This window comes from Montipora foliosa, chromosome 6 (genome assembly GCF_036669935.1).
Source record: "Montipora foliosa isolate CH-2021 chromosome 6, ASM3666993v2, whole genome shotgun sequence".
Taxonomy (NCBI): Eukaryota; Metazoa; Cnidaria; class Anthozoa; order Scleractinia; family Acroporidae; genus Montipora; species Montipora foliosa.
Genome location: NC_090874.1, coordinates 52,382,925 through 52,404,919, shown reverse-complemented (window position 1 = coordinate 52,404,919; position 21,995 = coordinate 52,382,925). Strand labels below are relative to the sequence as shown.

Sequence of the window (21,995 nt, the reverse complement as noted above, 5' to 3'; positions counted from 1 at the left end):
TTCCTCGTCTCTGATTGGTTGATTTTGTGCCGACTTTAGCGTCAAGCATATAACGAAAGGAATAATTTACTTTCGGGATGATCTTTTATATGGTAATGAATGATATGTGCGCTCTTGCTGGTGTTGCTTTGTTCGTATCTGTTGGAGCGTTGACGTGTGTAAGCGTAAACAGTAGTGTGACAAAGAAGACAGGTAAAAAAAGTCTTACTTTCTGAGGGAGTTTTGTGGGGTTTGGCTATTTTCCTGCGGCAAATCATAAGCGCGATTCATGATCACTCGAGGCGGAAATCGATGGTTTCAAAAATATGATATACAACGGAAATGAATGGCCTCCGTTTTCGTCCTTGATCGCGTAAGACATTGAACATTTTAGCCACCTTTTTTATGACATTGCATGCTGTACAGTACTTCTGCATGCATACGTAAGCTTAATTTACTTTATAAAATTTGAAAGCTTGAAGTTTGATCAGATTGTTGGTATGATGGGATCGAATTACGAAGCTTGCTCCGACTTGATGTACTGGCACCCAGCTCGCAATTTATAATGTAGAATATGAAATTATATATTTAACCTTAAAATTTTTTATATAACGATGGAAAGGCGGTCAGTTCTCCCTCCTGTCATCATTACTTCCTTTCATGTGACTGCTCTTTCGGCATGCTTCTTGCATTCTTTCCGTACCATGAAAATTTCCTAAGTCATACTATCATTTTCGAGCTACCATGAACGGCTAAATTTTTCCCCGTTTTTCAGCGCTTAAAACATTCAAGTTTTTAGACAAACTGTCAACCACAGGCAGACCACCGTCTGTCTGAAGAAAAAAAACAGATAAACAATGCGGTGGCTATAATTTGCTCCAATATGCAGAATTTAAAGCAAATGATTCAATAGAAGTTTGAAGAAAATGTTAACTGAGTGATTTGTCATGTTTTTTTTTGCTGTCCTGTGCTGTTTTTTAAAAGCAATAATTTGCAAGATGAATATTTGACCTTGGCGGTTAAGATCTAAACAAGGAGACAAGGCAGGCAGCAATCAGCCGCCGGCGCCTGACCCAGTCCACTTTAAGCTGGAACTGACGCCAAACCAGTGAAATTCTCACCTTAAAAACACCAGCATCCAATCGATTAGAGATTTCCCCATGTACCTTCACCGAATTTGAGCTTCCTCTTCCGAAAATTCACTGAGAAAGGATATCCTGAAAACCATAATAAAGCTTTCTCAATATGATTGGTGCAAAATTCTCGACCAAAGGAATTTGACGTATGCACGCCGATTCAAATCCACCAATCAGCGTATCGGCAGAGTTGTAGTTTTGAACTGTCAATGGTCGTGATATGCTGATTGGTGTATTTGAATCAACGCGCATACCTCAAATGCCTTTTGTCGAGAATTTTGCACCGATCATATTGAGAAAGCTTTATTATGGTTTTCAGGATTGCCTTTAATTTCTCACTTAAGTTTCAGAAGAGGAAGCTCAAATTCGGTGAAGGTATGGGAAAATCCCTAATCGATGGGATGCTGGTGTTTTTAAGGCAAGAATGTCACTGGTTTGGTGTCAGTTACTGAGCTTAAAGTGGGCTAGGTCAGGCACCGGCGGCTGATTGCTGCTTGCCTTGTCTCCTTGTTTAGTTCTTTATAACCACCGCTCGAGGTCAAATATTCATCTCGCAAATTAGCGCTTAAAACAGCACGGGACGGCGAAAAAAAATATGACACATCATTCAGTTAACATTTTCTTCAAACTTTCATTGAGTCATTAATTTTGCTTTAAATTCTGCATATTGGAGCAAATTATATCCACCGTATTGTTCATCTCTATTTTTTCTATAAATAACAGAGGGTGGTCTGCCTATGATGCAACTGGCAAAAAAAAGTTCGCTTGATTGCGTCCATGCTCCAAGCCCTTTCATATTATAAGCCATTTAAGTTCGCCATGGCAGGATTTTCCAGAAATGTAAGCTCGTCCTTTGTTGACATTCAAACATGTAGTCGATGCAAAGTTTTTCAAACCTGTGTTCACGTGCAGAAACACACACGCGGAGCTGTCAAAACTTGACATGTTCACACTCTAACGTTAATAGTCCATTTTACAGTTGTGTGCTTAGTTACCTGGCCTATAAATGAAACTGAGGCTGGAGTTGACCTTGTTTTGATAGAAACCTCACTGCTTTTCATATGTAAATTCTTACTAATTGCCATATTTACCCGTGTATAAGTCGACCCCCCAATTTTGACAGCAAAAAAATCCATTTCTTAATTTTTTTGTTAAATGTTCATGGGATACTAATCTTGTATTATTCGATTTCTGGAACTGTGGATACGTCACAACAAAATCAGGGCCTCAAGCGCTTATAGTTTTGTGGTTCGGCAGTTGTCGTATATGCGGGCATTTTGTCCTTGAGTTTCGAAAAAGTTCTCAGAAAATCGAACATGTCAACCTCAAACTAACCTGGCAACAGTCTAGTGACGATGCTTGCACGCAAACACGAGGTATTGCCCCAGGCTACTAATAAGCCATTGAACGATCACGTTTTATTTGAAGAAACAGAAATGCCTTTTAGAGCTTTCCGCTTTTGGAAACGAAAATTTCCAGTGTCTGCTTCATATTTGTGCTTGTGAGTATCTTCCAACATTTAGAGTTGAACAAATCCTTTTTCATTTCAACTAGAATTGCTTACATTCATTTTGAAGATTTTTGTCCACTGTGTTCGTTATGCCCAAGACAACATTATGTTAATTTTGAATTAATTATTTAGCTGGAACTTGGCTCTAAATCTTTGACCCGTGTATAAGTCGAGGGCGATTTTTGGAGCTTCTTTATTTTGAGGCCATAAAAGGTTGACTTATACACGGGTAAATACAGGTAGCATGACAACAACATCATTAACATAAGAAAAGGAGGGAGGTCTGTATTACGACAAGGTTAACACCAGCTGAGCCTCACTTTCATTTAAAGGCCAGGTAACTACGCACACAACTGTAAAGAAGTCTATTCGATGCAATTTAAGTAATTCCCTTGAAAATGACGTACGCACTATCCAGATGTTTGTCAAACTTGGCACAATTTATATTCATGCACAGGACATTCAAAAACTGCAATAAAATGATGGAGTCACAGTGCTTGTTTTCACGTAGCCTGCCCTTTAATTTTAAGTGTTTTTACTGAATTACACGAGAAGCATTCCAAACTTAATCAACTGGAAAAAATGTTGTTATATAGGTAAAGCTACTGAATATTACTGAAAACTTGAGCCTACTTGTTTGTCCAGACTAAAATCTTTCTGTAAAGTGATTTCAAATCACTCAATCTTGCAAAGCAATGCATTCAAATTGGGCCGCTACATCATCACCTCAAACTCAGTGTCTGGCTCCAAATGCAGTTTCACAGCATTTAATATATATAAATACTGCAACTTCTACTATCCAACTGTTTTTCTCCTTAAAATATGATTGTTTTCCGTGTACGTACCCACTACGAATACATAACATCATTAAAAATGGGGATCGTTATTCTCGTTCAGGAGAAAATAGCGATTCCTTGACAGATTAAGCTTGGCGTCAATGAAAAGCTGCCATTTTATCAACGTGTGCGAGCTAATGCGTGCGTTAATGACTCAAGAAATTATGCGCAGTAGGGTTGTGCAATGCAAAACCAGGGAATCACCTTAAAAACGCGACAGTTTGTCTAGACAAACATCAATGTTTTAAACATGGAAAAAAGCAAAAAAAGTTAGCTGTTCATGATAGCTCAAAATGGAAGTAAAAGAGCCATTGCCTGCTGTGCATGTGGGGGAGAGGTGGGGAGAGGAGGGGGATGGGGTAAATTCATTTTAGGCCACCACATGGTTGCCCACTAGTGTAGGGGTATACAATAATTACCCGTAGCAGTAACTGTGGTACCTTTTCCCAGGGTCTTTCACCTCCCCACCCCATGGCCAGGCCAGGAGCCAGAGGAGACCCTGGTTCAAGCTGGTTACATGTCTTAGTGACAAATTTTCCAGCTTTGGAGGGGTCCTTGCTTTTTTGCATATTGTCACTGCTGGTATTATTCACAGCCAGACAGAAGCTTGATGGGTAATGGCTGAAGCTTGAGTAGATTTTCAGCAATCTGGTGGGTAACAGGACAGTTCAGCTAAGCAAGGGGAAATCACATTCGTTATGATGATTCAGGAGTGACTACATTATAGATGTGCTGTCTTTTACATTATTCTTCCAATTTCAAAGATGTTTCTTCACATGATATCACAGTTCTGATTGGAAGTACGCAATATGTGGAATTACTTACTGAGTATATTGTGTAATCATTGTACAATCATGCATGTACACATGTTCCTGTGAGCAAGTCGCTATATCCCTGTTTTATTTGGATTTTCCATCTTGCCTTTTCTCATATACTGTATTTGTAGACTTTTCTTCACCTCCTCCCCTCCCCTCCCTTCCCCTCCCTCATTTACTGACCAATGCAATCAAATCAGCATTTCTACAAAAGAAACCGTTTTTTTCTCAGTTCACATGAGTATACTACACTTTAAAAGCTCTCTCTCTTGATGCTCAAAGTATATTTAACTTTTGAGGATCAATTGTTTGAGGTCATATGCCAGTTTCTCTATCTTCAAGTATATATAGTTGTAAAGGATGAGCAAAATCGTTTGGCATTAGACAGCAAAATCAACAAGTGTCACTCTTAAACCTTCTTTTTAACCAAACTACATTCATTTAATGTTGCTATAGTTAATTTTGTTGTGGGCTAATTTTAAGTAAGCAAATAAAATAATATTAAACTTTTCTTAAGCTAACAGTAAGCCATCATAAGAACATTCTGTTATAATTAATTTTATGTGATGGAGAATAGAAAAAAAGTGACATGTTTAAACTACCGATGTGAAATGATTAATTTTCTATTAGAAAGATCCACTTCAGCAGTTTTAAAGAAGCATGAAAACAAACTCAGGCTTTGAACAAGATTGGCCCCACAAGTTAGACGGTTGCCATCTAGAGAAAAATCAATAATTTATTATAAAAAAAAGTGTGATTTGTCCTACATGTACAGCACCAGACTGAGTGTTTCTTAGTAAGGTATTTTGTAGATCTTCATTCCTTTGAAATTGCTTGCAGGAAAGCCAAATATGGGGCGAGGCACACTGGATATTGAAAGTGTCTTTGGAAAGCCAGTGCAGGAGCTAACTGTGAAATGGACAGCATTGCAAAGTAATATGTCGAGGTACAGATTGTTTGTGGGTCGAATGGTACAGTACCACTGCCGTATATTGAAAAAGGCAATTTGTATTCGGGTTTCAAGAAAAAAGGGTGAATCATTTTCGTGTTATATTGGAAAGGATGTTCTGGGCCAGTTATTTCAGTGGCATGAGTTGACCGAAGAACGGGCTTGTGTAAAGGATCAACATGCATGGTGTGATGGCTTTTGTGTCAACCTGACGAGTCAAACTTATCTTGGTACAAAGGCATGTGATGCACAATCGTGTCCTCTTGTTTCTTCATATTTGTCTTGGTGGCGTTTATTACTTGAAGGTAAGGTTTACTGTACATCTTTCAACATTCGTGTAACAGAATTTCATGCAAAGATATTCTGCAGTATAGTGATCAGTTTTGATACTATCATAGTGTATGCATCAGTGTTCTCTGTAAGCTGTGGCGAAAATTGTCATCTAGTGGTCTTGGAAGCGCCGGCTACTCACAGGGGAAAAAAAATTAAGTGGGATAATAAATCTGTCGTATTTGTTTCTGAACACGTTTGTTCCATGCATAAATAAATCGTTGATACTGCATGCATGCCACAAGAACCGGTCAATATTTATGTGGGGGAGTGGGGGGGGGGGGGGAATCATGGGGTGGGCCAGGGCTATTTTTTTCAGAGAAAAGGGATGGGCCAAAAGAGAATTTCACGATGACTGGGGTTGCTATCACAGAATTTTCCTCCAAGTTCATTGTAGACAAAAAACTGGTGAAGAATTACATTGAGCACTTGTTGCAACTGCAAAGTGTCAATGGGATCTGTAAGCAAGAGTGAAGAAAAGAAAACTAGCAAGTTCAAGCCTTATTAAAAAGATGTACATTGCTATGACTGGAAAACACTTGTAGAGAAGGGGGAGCTTGACACTCTGAAAGTCCCGGAGTTGGACAAATACATTGAACGTAATAAACGAAAATCGACAAAATCAAGCGAATCACACTATTATGAAACTTCAAAGGAACCTATATTTCCTTCAAGCATCAGTGTTGGTGAGGACAGTGATGAGAATGACAGTGACAATGACCTTGTTTTGTGTGATGAAAGTGAAAGCGAAAGTGAATCAGATGACGACAGTCATACTGTAACAATACAAGAAGGCACATCAACAAGAAGTGGCCGCAGAGTAGGACACTGGTCCACAAGATATGCTGATTTCGCTCAGTGAACAGGAACTCCTTATAGAGGTATAGATTGAAGGGGGGTTGGGGGTGGGTCACCTCATTATATAAAGTTATATGAGGGTGGGTCAAGAATTAACTAATGGACTTAAGGGGGTGGGTCACGTTTTTTCTTTCATGCGAAAACAAAAAAATCCCCCTCACCCCATCACATAAATAATGACCGGTCCCTAATATAATAACACATACTAAAATCTTTGTGGCCTTAATATTTGTTTCAATAATGTCCGGCCGGTTTTTGAAGTGGCGTGTTTTAATAATTATGTACCCAGAATAAGAAGATTAGTTTTTTTCTTTTCCTGCGAGTGGGAATATTCTTGCAGCCACACGTGGGCACCAATCCGTGACCCCAGTGCAAAAAAAAAATGAAGCAAACAAAGCAACAATCACTGTTCTCTGCCTGGAATAAATGACCCAAAGAAGGCACAGAAAAAGGTAACTTAAGGTTGATTTTTCTTTCATTCTGAGTTTAAAGTTTCGCTATTTATAGCTGCAGGAAATACGTGGATTACTTGCATGAGTACATGTAATTCAATTAATCTTTTGTAGTGGATGCGAGCGACAGCACTTTTCCACAGGTGGCGGGTGGTGGGTGGCAATGAAAGAAATAAGATAATCTCATCAAACTGGTATTTGCAATGCAACGTTTCTCATTTTCTGAAACGTTCAGAAAACTTTCCAACATTAATATTAGCATAGTTACATAGATGCCCAAAATGTTCCAGTGAAAGATATTTTTAGCTGGTTTCCAGTCCCTAAAATTCAGTTTTAGACCCACTAAAATATGGCTCAAACATAACATTTTATAGCTTCGTTGAATGGAGCATTTTTGTGTAGAAATTCCAATCCATTTTTGTTTACGTCAGTGGTTAATAAACAATTGGTCTTGCATTGTAAGTAGCTTATTATGCATGGAAAATTTTCCTGTATGTGTATGACCAACATGTTCACAACCCGCAGGCATGTGACACACGTTAAATGCGTGTTTCGCAGTTTCATTCATTTAATTTGGTAACGGTGGCAACAGGAGGTCAGTTTTAAAAATTAAACACAATTTTATTTTTAACAAAAATTAATTCTGTTCAAAAGGTTCAATAAAGGAATTAGGCATTATTTGGCAGACCTGTAGAAAAAGGTGACAGCCAACGCTACTGACATCTCTGTCCCCCACACCCCCACCCCCCCCCCCCCCCCCATGGACTATTTTTATACTTTAGTTGCGATCCTGTTGGTCGTTTGGTGTTCCCGAGAAAGGTATTTTCAATTGATAGTTCATTCTTCGCATTAATATTCTCTTGGTCATTTGGGATCGCAAATCAGGCAACTTATATAGCGAGATCATTGGAATGAGTGAGGTCTATGAAAAATTACACACACTAGCAGAAAAATTATAACATACCTGCCAACCCCCAGAGTACAAAAATCTGGAGACATCTAAAGATCTTTGCATTGTACATGTAAGAATACTAATAATATCCGAATACTCTCTCTGAAATCTCCCAAAGCCCTTCCGAATGTTCCCGACGTTTCTCGGTTAGAACAGCAATTGCTATTGTTCCCATAACCGCGCCAACTTTCTACCACGTATTGTGCAATTTGATTGGCTGATTTCTGACCAATTACAGTGCTTGTTAAATATAGCCTATATCAATTTGATTGCTCCGTTTTACGTTTACCAGAACAGCTCAAATGAGAGCACTAGAATCTACTTCTTGTTTTATTTTCCTTTTTGACGTCTCGAAGATAACGAAATTAATGAAAAAATGTTGAAAAAGGCCAATGTAGGTATTTCCCGGGAGATTTGGTGCTCTAACCGGGAGACCGGGAGATTTGATGAAAAACTTGGAGACTCCCGGGGAATACCGGGAGAGTTGGCAGGTATGCAGAAAAAATTAAACACATCTTGCCCAATTGGTTTTCAAAATTTGAAAACTACCACTCCTCCCCTCCACCCGTATTTTGGTTGTACGTGGCATTACACATTGCAGCGAACAGACCGGTAGGAAGCTTATCTTTATGCGTGAAAGTGATATATGGAGCAATTTCCTTGCCAGGGAATGAAAAATAAATATACCCTGATGAAATGCATAGGAGAATAATTTAAAAGAGATTTATACAACTACTTGTTCGCAGAAGTGCTATTCAGTGTCTTAACTTTAAAAAAATTCATTATTCATCTCTTCCTCGTTACTCGCCACCCACCACCTGCCACCTGTGGAAAAGTGCTGCCAGGATGCGAGCCGTCAAGGTAAATTCTTGTTGAACAAACTATTATCTGAACAATGCATCAATAAAAACATTGATGTTAGCAACTGTTGAGAACTGGCCGTGCTCAGTGTGTTCTTCAAGCTGTAGTTCAACCGCTTCAAAGACCTGTGCATGTGAAATATAAAAAGTCATTTAGTTGTGAAAGACAAGTAAAAACTGTAGAAATCATTCACAATATGACTTCGCTGACGCTTAAGACGGGTTAGAAGTTGCAGTTTTTAGTAGTATCTGCAATACTGTAAATTTTTATCTCACAGACGAAACAGAAACAAAAATAACTACTGTCTTAAGTGTAGAACACTGAGCTTTTGATGTAAAATCCAGGAACAGGTTTCCATTCACGGAAAACTGTCATGAATCTGTTTAGTCTTAGTTAGTTTTAATCTGTATAATTAGTCTCTGGGCTACATGGATCACTTCACGTTAGGGACCGGTCATTGTTTATGTAGAGGGGCGATGGGAGAAAAATAGGGGGGCCAAGGCTATTTTAAATTAGGAAAGAGGGGGGGCTGTTGTTTTTTTCTGGTACAAAGATAGGAGGGGGGTTCATATATGATTCAGCAATATTTATAAGAAGTCAATTCAAGAAAGTTAGACTAGCTGTATAGTGAACCAGTTGGATAGGATGGAGTATAAAGATATTTAAAACACTGATACTCTGATCTTATTCAGTAATTTAATACCATGACATTTGTTGTGTCCTCAACATGTGAATTTCAAACAAAACACAATAACATTGTTTGTAAAGCCAGCCAGTGGAGAAAGTCAACTTGAATCTCGAAGGAAGCACCAAATCCTTTGAACATACCGTAATGCTGACCTCAGTTTAGCAGTTCAAATTAGTTCACTAACTATAGACAACTTTTACAACTCAAATACTGCTATTGATTAATCATGTCAAATGTGATTTTAACAAAAACAGTGCAGTAATATAAAAACTTGAAATAAGTTTTTCTTCCAAGTATGACAGTTCCTAAACTCCACGCTCACAGTTGGAAACATCAAAATGAAGGACACTTGATTGAGAGTTAAAGTACATGTATTTACCATAGCAAGCATTGTTTCCCATCTCTTTTAATTTTTCTCTCTTTGAATATAAAGTACTCTTCAAATGCACAGTCAGTCAATAATACATGTGCGGTTCAAAGATCCTTGGCAAAATTTCTGGTCTACATGATACACTGATTTTGTAATTTAAGAGGTTAGTCGAAGGTTATCAAAAATCATCTAATAATTGTATAATTATGTGATAGTAAGCTTTCAATAATTATTATCACTGGCCTTATAAACATCTAGCCAGTAGATGCGAGGTAGTGGGAGAGGGGGGTCATGGTTGAAATAATTGATAGATAAGGGGGGTCACTTGCTATTTGCATACCCAAATGGGGGGCGCACAGAAAATTTGACATGCCCAACATTTTTTCCTACCCCCCTCCCCCTCCCCCTCCCTCCCCCTCTACATAAATACTGACCGGTCCCTTATCACTTGACAACTGTGTTACACTGGTGCATATATTTTTTTGTTCAATTATACGGAAATAGCCCCATCTTGGGAAATTTAGTCAGGTACAAGAAGAGATGTATTAAAGTTGACCTTAACATGGCTTCTGATAGGGTGCGGAAAAAAATCAAAGATTACGCGGAAATTTTTGGCCATATTATGCTGAGACATGCGTTGATTATGCGGAAATTACATCGGATTATGAGGAAATTTAAACAAGTTACTAATAATTAGGCCCGCCCAATGTATTTACATGCTTACGGTAAATCCGTAATCGAAATTGCAACCAATACAATCGCATTTGTGACTGAATTTTTGCCCTTAGGAGTCATCAATTTGCAACCAGCTTTCACCGTTGAAATAAAAGGGTTAGCAGTTGGGATTTTGCCACAACTTTTGATAAAATAAATAAAGCGATAAAAAATTATTTTGTTTCTCGTCATGAATTTTGTTTCAATTTGGAGATAATGGAGCAAAATCCATTCCCTCGATCATTGACTTAGTTTCTTATCAGTCACATCATTTGCTGAAGTGTAACTGTTTCTCATCCAATGGAAAGCATTGTAGGAACAAAAGCTAGTGTCCAGGCTCATTGGCGAAAAAATGCGCAGAAACTGCTTACGATCTTTCTTACGAACTTTCATCTTGCGAACGAAATGGTGTGTTTTCTTCAATGTTCAGGAAAATAAGCGTTTCAAAACAGTCAATTTCTTCGGCTTTTATGTTTTTGAGGATGTTAAGGAGCTGCTTTATCACTAATATCAGGTTTTTCTTCTGTTTTTTGTGGAAAATATCGGAATTATACGGAAGATGCGGATTTCAGTGAATTATGCGGATCCGCATCGCCGCCTTCTTTCAGATGCCATGCCTTAATGTGCATAATTACATGGCATCTTTTTCCCATGCAGGGGAGGCCCCCGGACCCCGCTTTCCCAATGAGAGGAAAGTGACCCCCCTCCCATAGCTACCTGACACACTGCAACTTCTAAACTACTAGTACTGTTGTCTGCTTGAATTATTTCTCCTTCTACCATAAATTTTTTGGAGAAGCCTGATGCATCTGATTATACTTTTCCAATACATACTGTATCGTCATAATAATTCATTAGAATAATATTTTAAAGCGAGCTGCTGCAAAAGTTGATAATTTTTCCTAAACTTTTATGGTAATGTGACTTGTAGTTGCAGCCTTTTGCAACTTAGTACATCACTTATATTCCCTGAGCCATTAGTTTGACTCTTGGTGACTAATTAATAATTGTGACCCTCCACAGGAAAACATTGAATAAGGTGATTGCAGATGCATGGCACGCTCCTAACATGTTGGCACGCTACTTGTCTAACATGCTTTAATAGCGTGCGCATATGCAGGAAAAAACAAAAGAAATTGAGCATCATGTTTGTGCCTTTTGTTAATGGTCTGTTAACACGGTAGACCTTTAAATTTTGTTTTAACACTCAAGTTTAATACGGTATATTCCTTTGTCCAGGTATTTTTTAGGTCAGTGAGGCCACAGTCCATTCATTGTTTTACCAAATTGAATACAGAAAGTATCGTAAACTTTGAAAAAAGCTTAAACCTTGGGCCTAAAAACATTTGTTTAGGCCTAATTAGGCCTAAGGTTGGCTTTTATGCATGTTTAGGATACTTTCTGTACATGTATTGGAAAAACAATGACCTGTGACCTGTGACCTGTCAATGTTTTCCGATGGAGAGTCACAATTGCATTTATTCAATCGCCTAAAAGAATTACATTACCAAAAGGTGGCAATTTCAGATCATTCCATGCATGTTTTAGCAACTGCTTTGTTGTCATGTTGTAGCAAAGTGCCAGAGTCCCCGAAATCTGAGTGTGACATTTAGAAAGGATCATACAATGGTGATTAGCTGGCTGCCTCCACCACTGGTTTGGAAAAATAGTACAATATATTATGTACTATATTACAATGTTACAAACATTTTGAATGAAACGGTAAGCTAATGCATTACGCCGTGAATATTCATACCAAAATTTTGTATAATTGTGTAAAACTGATTTATAATTAGGGGCTTCAGTTTTATGCAATTCATGTAGTCAAAACCTTGCAAATAATTATGGCTGGTGTACAAATAATTTTATAATTAACAATTAAATTGAAAGTATTATGATGGTGGTATGAAGGGTCTTTAACCCAATCCCATAGACTCCTTGGAATAACACCTAATAGATTTTACTCCATCCAATGCCAGACAATTTTAGTTGTCAGTGGGGTAGGGGGTTCAGGAGTTAATGGTGTAGAAATTAAGAAACAAAGTGCGATGTGGACAATAATGATCAACGCACTTACCCACTAAGATGGCAGATCAACAAGATTTTAATGTAAACCGACCTGCATGTGATGTCAGCACACCACGACGTTGTGACAGTGTTGCACAATATTGTCACATCCTCCACTTTTTAAAAATAAATAATGATAACAAGTAACACCAGGAAACGATGAGTGGCAAAACGGCACTAAGACAAAAGAACAATTTGATTAACAGCAACGTTTAAGGGGAAATATTGCAGTGTTTTTTTTAACGTGAGGGAAAAGAAACAAAAAGGTCTCCAAAGTACAGTTTAAGACCTGACATAGTCTTTGATCTTTCCTGGTGCTTTTATCATTGTGTCTGGAATGGGTCTGCATCAGAGAGTGTGGTGGACTTCTCTCCCAGTGGGCAGCTGACAAGGGGTGATGTAACATTCCTCTTTCCTGCCAGCACGTGACTTGAAATGGGCTGCACCCTGGTCTTTAAACTCATTAACAATAGATGAGCTTGGGAGCTGGTGCCTTAAGGATACGTGGAGCCAGGTAGAGCTGTAGCAAGAAAAGGAGGTATCCATGTATGCAATCAACTGATGGGCCTGAGAGGGTAGCCAAGAGCCATAAAACCATTGCCTCTGAAAGTAAGCGCCATAGCCTAACGAACCAAGTGCATCTGAGGTAACCGTCAAGTCAGCAGCTGTGGACATGCATGCCAGGGAATACCAAAACGCCACACCATGTCAAGAGAATAGGATTAGGAAGCATTACCACCACTGGAACTCCAAATTAAATGAACTCATGATTGATACAAATAGGGTGGTGGATTGCTGAAGCATAACAAGTCAATCACCCTGCAAAGAAAAGTTCTACCTAGCCATACCACCTTGGCGGCATGGTGTAAAGGACCAATCAGGGATTCAAGTTCATGCTTTCTGCACCGACGACAAGAGATCGAGCCAGGAGTTAAGTAGCTCCCTCAGAGGGTTAAGCGTGTCCTCCGGGAGATGAGCCACTTGATGAACTGAATCCAATTCAATTCCCAGAGCCGTCATACAGGTAGTGGGGCCCACACACTTGTCAAGGTGGAGAGTTGGCCACAGCCTTTTGCAGACAGAGAGAGCAGTACTAAGGTTGGAAGTGCATTGGTGAGCTTGGGGGGGACATGCAGTAATAAAGTCATCCAGATAGTGCAAAAGGTCTGATAAATGATGCTTTCTCAACAGGATCCACTCAACCATGTCAGCGATGGAACTAGAAATGAATGGTGCAGAACGAAGACCAAAGGGCAAGGCGAGATCCACATAAATTTGCCCCTCAATGCCACTTCATTACCAGGAGGAAACGATAGTCTGGATGAACTGCTACGTTCCGATATGCTGCCTCAACGTCAAACTTAGCCATCAAGGCCCTGGGTCCATAACAGGAAACCATGTGAATGACTTGATCAACACAATTATGTTGGAGGGTAAATCCGGGTCGATTCCATGATTCACACTAGCGCCCCCCGGGGAAGATAGATGCACAATGATCTGCCATTTCCCTGTCTGCCCTCTTTTGGGAATTACCCCAAAACTGCTGATGTGGAGTAAAGGGAGGAGAGGTGAACTAAAAGGACATGGGACCCGCCACCCTGCCTAAAGACACTTCGTTGGCTAGGTACATGTACTCATCCACGATTTGAGCATGCTGGAGAGCAGGCTGCTTAGTCCTCTTTGCTGACTTAAGCCTATGAGCACAATGGAAACCCAGGTTGAAACCATGTTGAAGGCCCCGAAGGACATACAAAACTATCGGCTGGTTGGGATGGGAGGCTGATTCCCGTGAAAATTCTGCCACACGAAGGGGGATGACGGCCCATACAGGGGGAAGAGCTGAATCGGCTAAGACAAAAAAGCGAGAAAATACCCAATAAGTGGAAATCGCACGCGAAGGAAAAGTGGACAGGGTGACAAATGCCAAGCAGACACAGAAAAATGTGAAGACAATTTTATTTGAAAATATTACTGTTATTATTATTATTATTATTATTATTATTATTATTATTATTATTATTATTATTAGTGTTATTATTATTATTACTGTTATATATTTCCAAAGGCAATGCAGGTGCCCGGGCACTCTTTCTTTTTGGTTAAAACCGATTAACAACGAAGCAGAAGAAATTTTGGAAATTGAGATAAGCTGAAACAGAGTGAACATTAATATGTCGAAAAAGAAACGATAGGGGTGACTGTTTCTTCAGTTTCAATTCTAACACAGACTTCTAGTGACAGGTTTACCCATAATGCTGATGCAAGAACATGAAACCAAATGAGGGAAATTTGAACAAACAAATGGCAATGAACAGCAGTAAAGCAGAGTCTTCAATGTCGTCTAGTCGTAGAGGTGGGTGGCGCGGTGACGGGTGGGGATGGAGATCCATCTCTATTGTTGCTAGTAGAACGGGTGTCAGAAGGCTGGGAGCACTCCTGGGCACGATGAGGCCCGGCGCAAGAACTGTAGCAATGTGCAAAACAGCATGAGGCGGATTGAGCAGAGCAACGCCCTCTATTCCAAAACCCTATTCCAGTTCCCAGCCCCTCCTGGCAGTTCCCAATGGTCGCGTTGCACTGATTGGTAGATTCGAATACTTTAGACTCAAATGCTTCGAATTCCTTTGGTCTGGTTTCTTGCACCAGTCATGTTGATAAAGCTGTATTATGGTTTTCAGGATTGCCTTGCTCGGTTAATTTTCGAAAGATGAAGCTTAACATAATCTGGCGAAAGTATGGGGACATCCCTAATAGATCGGATGCTGGTGTTTTAAGGTGAAAATTTTACTGGTTTGGCATCAGTTCCAGCTTGAACAAGACAAGGTCACCAGCCAGCAGGTAGGTACTGCCTCCCTTGTCAATTTTCTTGACTCTCTAACTGGCGTTCCAGAAAACATCTCTCAAAATGACGCCATAAACACCTCGGAACAGCCAAAAAAACATAACACAGGAAGCAGTTGAAACATTTGTTTGATCTTTCATTGAATTTTGCTTTCAAACTTTATTGCCGAGCGAATTGCAACCGCCGTAACTTTCTTCTGTATATATCCTTCTCCAGATCAATAACAACAACACCAACTGAGGGTGGGTTGGAGCCCTGTGGTTGAGAGGCTTGAAAGCCACCGCCAGAAGCCCAAAAGGTGGGCGTGGGATCGCTTAAGTTCGAAAGCTGAGCGGGAACGCCCCAAAGGATGGCGGAGTTGTTGTTTGCGAACTCGTAGCCCCCAGTCTCAGCTTGCTGGAGCAAAGAAATGGCTGAAGTAGCAGAAGACAAAGCGGATTTGCCCTCAGCTGCTGGGGCCAGCTTCACAGCATTGACCATCGTAACCAGAAAGGCCAGGTCTTGCAAGTTGTAGCGACAAAGAACATGATGCACAAGTCTGTTTCTTCCTCCTGTGCTGTAGGTAGTGAAACTGGAATCCCCTCAACAAGGAACTCTAGTCATGACAAGGCATTTATTAAGAAGTCAAACATCTTTTAATGGTTGCCCCAGTGCTGGCCTAATTCGGCCAGAGAATTTGAGCAAACCCCTTACAAAGAGACACTTATGAGTCCCGAAATTCCCGACAAGCCATGGCAAAAGATTGCAGCAGATGTCTCCACCTTCAAGAACAAGGGGTACCTGTCACTCTATGTTACAGGTCCAACTTCTGTGAAATAAGAAATTCTGGGGCATTGATCACACAACCAACTCTCCACCACAACCGCCAAGCTAATAGGGACTTTAAGCAAATCGCTATGGCTGGCGCTAATATCGCTGCTGGAAGAAGATTTTCCCCAAAATGAGACACTGCGCATGTACGTTGGTTGCATCCAGCCATAGTGTCAAATCTGACTACGCGAGTCGCGATGTTTTGCCGTAGTGGCTGGCTACTACGTCGGGTTTATTTCGCTTCTCTGGCCCTTTTCAACGGACATCTCGGCATTTTAAGAATTCCATTGGATACTATATCCTTTAAAGTCAATTTAAGTCAAGGATTGTGTCAAGGTTGCCTCCCATAAGCTTGTAAATCCGTATCACGATAAGCCGTTTTAGCAAAGGTGTTGGAATGGCGAAGCTTTTGCTCAGAAGTAATCTGTTCGTCCTAGCAAAGCGAACAACGGCCATCGTTTCAGCGAAGGCATTTGACTGTAAGAAACAAAATAAAAGAGATTTTAAACTCCTTAGCCCATGCATGCATCTTTCCTTTGCTAAACTTGAAATTTAGCAAACCACCGAAACATAGTCTCCCCAGACCTTTTCAGTCACGGCAGCGGTAGTAGCACCAGCCATAGTGATTTGCTTAAACTCCCTAATGGCAAGTGCAAAGCGGCTGTGAAAGTTGCCAAGTAGATGATCCGTAAAACAACCAAGTCAAGTCCAGATCAGTATTTCACCCTGCTCAACATCAGGAATATGCACACACAAGGCGTGGACGGCAGAGCTCGGCACAAAGACTCTTGAGAAGAACCAGAACCCTGCTAGCTAATTCTCCTTGTGCCAGGAGGCACACAAGGCCCGAACCTCTTCTCTGCTAGCAACCACACAATTTCTGCTCGAGCCCAGGAATTCAGTTAACCCTCTCGAATCTATGCACCTTCGTTCGAGAGAGGTGAGCGAAGTAGTATAACCACACTGCTCGTGACCTCCTTATTCTAAAGCCCATTGATACTGTCCACATGAAACCATTTGCACTAGGTTAGAAGTCTTGGGACAAGGCCCAAGTTACCAGGAGGCTTGGCAAAAGATCCTATGAAATTCAATCAGCTGGCACAACCTTCAGATGCAACAGACAATACCTAGTCCAGACATCTAGCAGGGTCACCTCGTGATTCATAAGTGCAGTTTGGTTGCTTGCAGTTACTTGCAAAGTCAGATGTAGCTCGCCTACCATTGACTTGGCTTAGATTTTTCTGCTCTTTTCACGATGGCCGCTCGTCAAATAAACAATAGCTTATCTGCTGACCCGTTTCAGAATCTTCCCAGTCTGCTGAGACGGAACCTGCTATTTCCATCGCATCCTCGCCGACTCAAGTTTCGTCCCCATCTGCTCCGAATGTTCCCAGACAATGACATCATCAGCAATGCAGCAGACGCCCTCAAGGCCTTGTAGTGCTTCATGAGCCCTTTTCTGAAAATTTTGCTGCTAACGGTTAGACCAAATGGAAGGCTAGCGGTTATGCCCAAATGGGGTTGCAAAAGTGGTTAACAAACTTGATTCATAGTCAAGTTCACAGTGCAGGTAGCTAGACGTCAGGTCACATGTTGAAAACTTGCAAACGAACGTTAGTTCAGGCAGGAAATCATCTAAGACTTGAAGTTTGTAACTGTCATGCTTTAACACTTCATGGAGGGGTCCAGAGTCAATACAGATGCAAATGCCAGATTTCTTTTTTCAAATACAGAGATCTGGGTCACCCAGTCTGTCGGCTCATCAATTGGGACCATTATCGACTCATCAACAAGTTGCTGGAGCTCAACTTTAACTGTATCTTTTGTAGCTGTAGGAGGGGTGTACGCACAACGCACTACTGGGGGTGGCATTATCATCAACGGTCAGGTGGACTTTCTTACCGGGAGTGTCCTTGAAGGCGGCAGGAAATTGCTGAATATACTGAATATAACTGTCACAAGCTGTGGAAACTCCATCAACTACTTTAAAATTCCCATGATAGTTCACTGTGAATTCAGGGTTTCTGATATTTAATTTATGCAATGTTGCGATTTTGCAATTGTTATTAGTGACTGGGTTTTTTACATGAACTTTGAATTTTCCGAGACACAACCAGAAGAAGAAGCATAGCACACTTGTAGTCATTAGGTTGGTCTAGAAGGCCTGTAATTTTACAGTATTCGTCCAATCTTTGCTTAACGTGATTCCTCAGTATTGCACTGCGCATCCTGTACTGTGCACATGGTGTGTCACCTAGGGGTGTAAATTATGATCTTGAAAACAACGACTCGATTAACGTTTTGAGTCGATGTCGTTTTAAGTTGAGTGAAACTAAAAAACGAAATAAGCGAGTATTAACGCAGTGTTCCATATGCCCTAGACTTTCTACCTATCAGGTGTTTTTTCAAATGTTACCTTAGAAACCCTCTCATTTAGCTACCGCAAAATGTATGTACCCTGAGCCAATGAAATAACGCACATGTTTAGTATCAGTACAGGCACCAATGGGGTAAGATTGGCCAATTATCTCTCTTAAGCAAGCGCGGTGACACGGACAGTAGCATGTTTGACCATACAGACCAAACAAGTTTGATTTCGTCTTCTAAGAAAGCACAGTGCCAAGGGGTGTAATGAAGGAGATTCCAGAGATGCTCCCAGGAAGGAAAGGAAAGGCAAGGAACTTTATTTAAGTGTCTAGTCATTCTAGCGCTGGAGCACTAAGTTGGGACACTGTAAACTGAAATTACCAATTGACACAAATCAAGTCAAATGTTGGCTTTTGAGGAGAGGGGAACCTGGAGTACCCGGAGAGAACCTCCCGGTGGAGAATAAAGAACCAACAAACTTCTCAGACCTACGACCCGCTGGAGATGATTTCAATAGAAGTAGATTTATCGCATCGTGATCAGAAAAAGGTTGACCGACAGTTCTAAAGGTCATTTTAATACTCAGTCAGGCGAAGTGAAAACATGATGGACCGAACGATCGGTAATCAAACTCAGACGAACGTTTGATTACCGAAGTGTTGTTCGATAGGACAATTTTCACATCGCATGATAGGCACGTGGTCTGTGGAAATTCAGTCTTAAGGTCAAATCACTGCTAGCTTTCCCCTTCCCTTTTCACCTGGCTGGATCCGGAATGGTACATTTTCTGTCTGTTTACAGTCACAACAAAGATCATCGATCTTCATCAATCATATAAGCCATTTCCTTTCAACACCCACAGTACACCAGGGGAGAGCATGAGTAACCGTGAGTCATTGACATAGACTTTATTCCCATTCAAGAAAGGCTGATAGTGACCATACCCTACGTGTTTTACTAGTTTCCGGCGTCAGTTGGAGATACCTTCCGAACAAAATTGCATCGGATTGGTTCGATTTTGTTCGATTGAGTTTGATTGGATTTTTGTTCGATTAGATACCCCGGGAATTTAAAAGATGCGAATTTGATTGAGGAAAAAAGAAGATTAAGGTAGGCAACGTTTTCTGAAAATTCTTATTCACTTGAAAAGCAGAGAATCCTAATTCGACAAAACATGGTTCAAGCTGGTGCCCGGAGCTGACAGGGCTGGAATCGGATATTCTATTTAGCAGGAGACAGTTCGGCTGAGAAAACAACTTCTCAGTGTTAGGGCCATGAACAAGACAGCAAAACGTGGTGAGATCAGTTATCAACAAATGTCAACTATTGTAGCGAGCTGCCAATTTAAGGAATGATACAGGAAGAGATAAAAAAGTATTAGCAGTTCTGTTTTTTCCGTCACTTTTTGGGTGTGGAGTAGAAGTGACAACTGCAATAATCACTGACAAGGTTTTCCTTACTCCCTTACCGCCATGTAACAAGCTAGAACAAGACATGCACGCACCAAGAATTGGTGGATCAACAAAATTTATAACTTGTAAATTAAGCTGTGATGTCAGCAGGCCACAAGGTTGTGACTGTTTCATGCAATATTGTCATAACCTTTAAACCAAAAGTAAGATGTTGACATACATGTATCGTATTTATGAAAGGAATTAATTTTGTTGTACAGCACAGTATGCTAAACAGAATGATACCGTAGTGTCCTATGGCCAGGGTAGATGGTTTTCACAGTGACATCATCAAATTCAAAAATCAAAATTGTTTGGACTTCTGGATTTTTATCTAATATACAAGGTTGCAATTGAAGATGATGTAGAAATAAATCTTTTTACATGTTACCAGTTCGGGAACGTTTTTGTTTTTGAATTTCCAAATAATTGTCACTTTCTGTGACACCAGACACTAAAATCTTTGTTTTTATTACAAAAAAGTCTCTTGTTCCAATTCTCCACAGTTTAAAAGCTTGAAGTTTATTAGGAGACGTGTTTATACTCATGTACACGTACTGTCTACGAGTGAAAAGTAAGCACTGTCGTGGTAACATGAGTTCCAGATGTACAATATGTTCTGCACAGACCTCAGACATCTTGGCCTTTATCATTGTATGGCTTCGAATATATTTTTGTATGGCATGACAGTGAAAACCAGTAGTGATCTATGATTATTATAATAACTATAGCTTAAAGCACAAATTGCTCAGTGTGTGAATAAAGTACAGTTATATACATGAGAAGACTTGAATCGTCAAATTCAGCTTGACACTAGAGTTTTCTTCCCATTATTAACCCTTTAACACATGAAAGACCACCAATTGACGAGTAAAATCGTCAGGCGTTAGACAGAGTAAAATCTACGAGTGACCGCTGGGAGTTTCAGGGTTAAAGGACGCTTTCATGACAAAAGGTCGCTGAAGTTAATCCCTGCCAGGCAGGGTTGGCGTGTGAATGAGTTATAGTTATCGTTATTATTATCGTAGGAAATTAACTCACAAGGGAGCCACTTGACGTCTTTTAGCCCAAATTACATGTACCATATTGTGCTAAAGTGGACACATTATCATCATCATCATCATCATCATCTTATTCTGTTCAATTTTCTTTGTGTATTCATTTTGCAGATTTTCCAAACTGACAGCTTTGACATTGGCAAAAACAAACTAAATTACACACTGACTAATGTTCAGTCATTTTCAAAGTATGGCATTTCAGTGGGCTGTAGATACAGCATGTTACGTCCTTTAGGTAGTTCTCCTGGCCCACACATTTACAAAGAATTCACATCATTAGAAGAAGGTAAGGCCACTGGTTTGTTAATACAGTACTTTGATAATAATGGTTAGGTCCAAAATGACGGACACGTGATGCAGGTGCCCCTTTCCCACCTCCACAACTTAAATGTCACATTTGTCCTGATTTCTATTCTTTTCCACTAATGCCAATAAAGAATGCATACAGCCGGCCCTTCAACTTCTGTTGTATTTACAGAGGTGGATGACTAGTATGCTACATGTATGTTAAACTTTAAGGGATTCCCTCCCGCAACATGTCCAATGATCCTGGAGTATTATTGTTGCCTTCTGTCACATTCCTGCATCCTTGTTTCCTACCCACCCCTGCTGATACAAATTAGTACTACCAAAGAACATGGGCCGGTTGCTCGAAGCCTGGTTAGCGCTAACCGTTGGTTAAGGGGTATCAAAACCTATTAGGTTTCCATGATGGTATTTAACGCTGGTTAGCGCTAACCATGCTTCAAGCAACGCGGGCCAGAGCGCTACTGTGGATCTTGTCTCTACACCCTGTCCCAGGTCCATCTTTTTGCCAAGTTATTTCAGTTGTCTAGTTCAATCTTGAAATCTTGCAGACTCTTTCGGGCAGTCCTTAAAGTTCTGCAGATTCCTTTCGGGGGCCAGCTGTTGATTAGGTTTCCAGCCCAATCTTAGCTCAGCTATGTTCC

The 21,995-nt window shown here is 40.4% G+C and overlaps 1 protein-coding gene across 1 annotated transcript in view; it reads left to right on the top strand.

The window, feature by feature from the left end:
- Positions 1 to 49: 49 nt before the first annotated feature.
- Positions 50 to 21,995, top strand: part of LOC138005739 (uncharacterized) — a 26,635-nt gene continuing 4,689 nt past the window's right edge. Inside the window, exons 1-4 of the mRNA XM_068851923.1 lie at positions 50 to 192; positions 5,117 to 5,530; positions 12,024 to 12,172; positions 21,157 to 21,331. Coding sequence (XP_068708024.1) covers positions 78 to 192; positions 5,117 to 5,530; positions 12,024 to 12,172; positions 21,157 to 21,331 — 853 coding nt within the window. The 5' untranslated portion in view covers positions 50 to 77. The remainder of the gene's footprint in view (positions 193 to 5,116; positions 5,531 to 12,023; positions 12,173 to 21,156; positions 21,332 to 21,995) is intronic.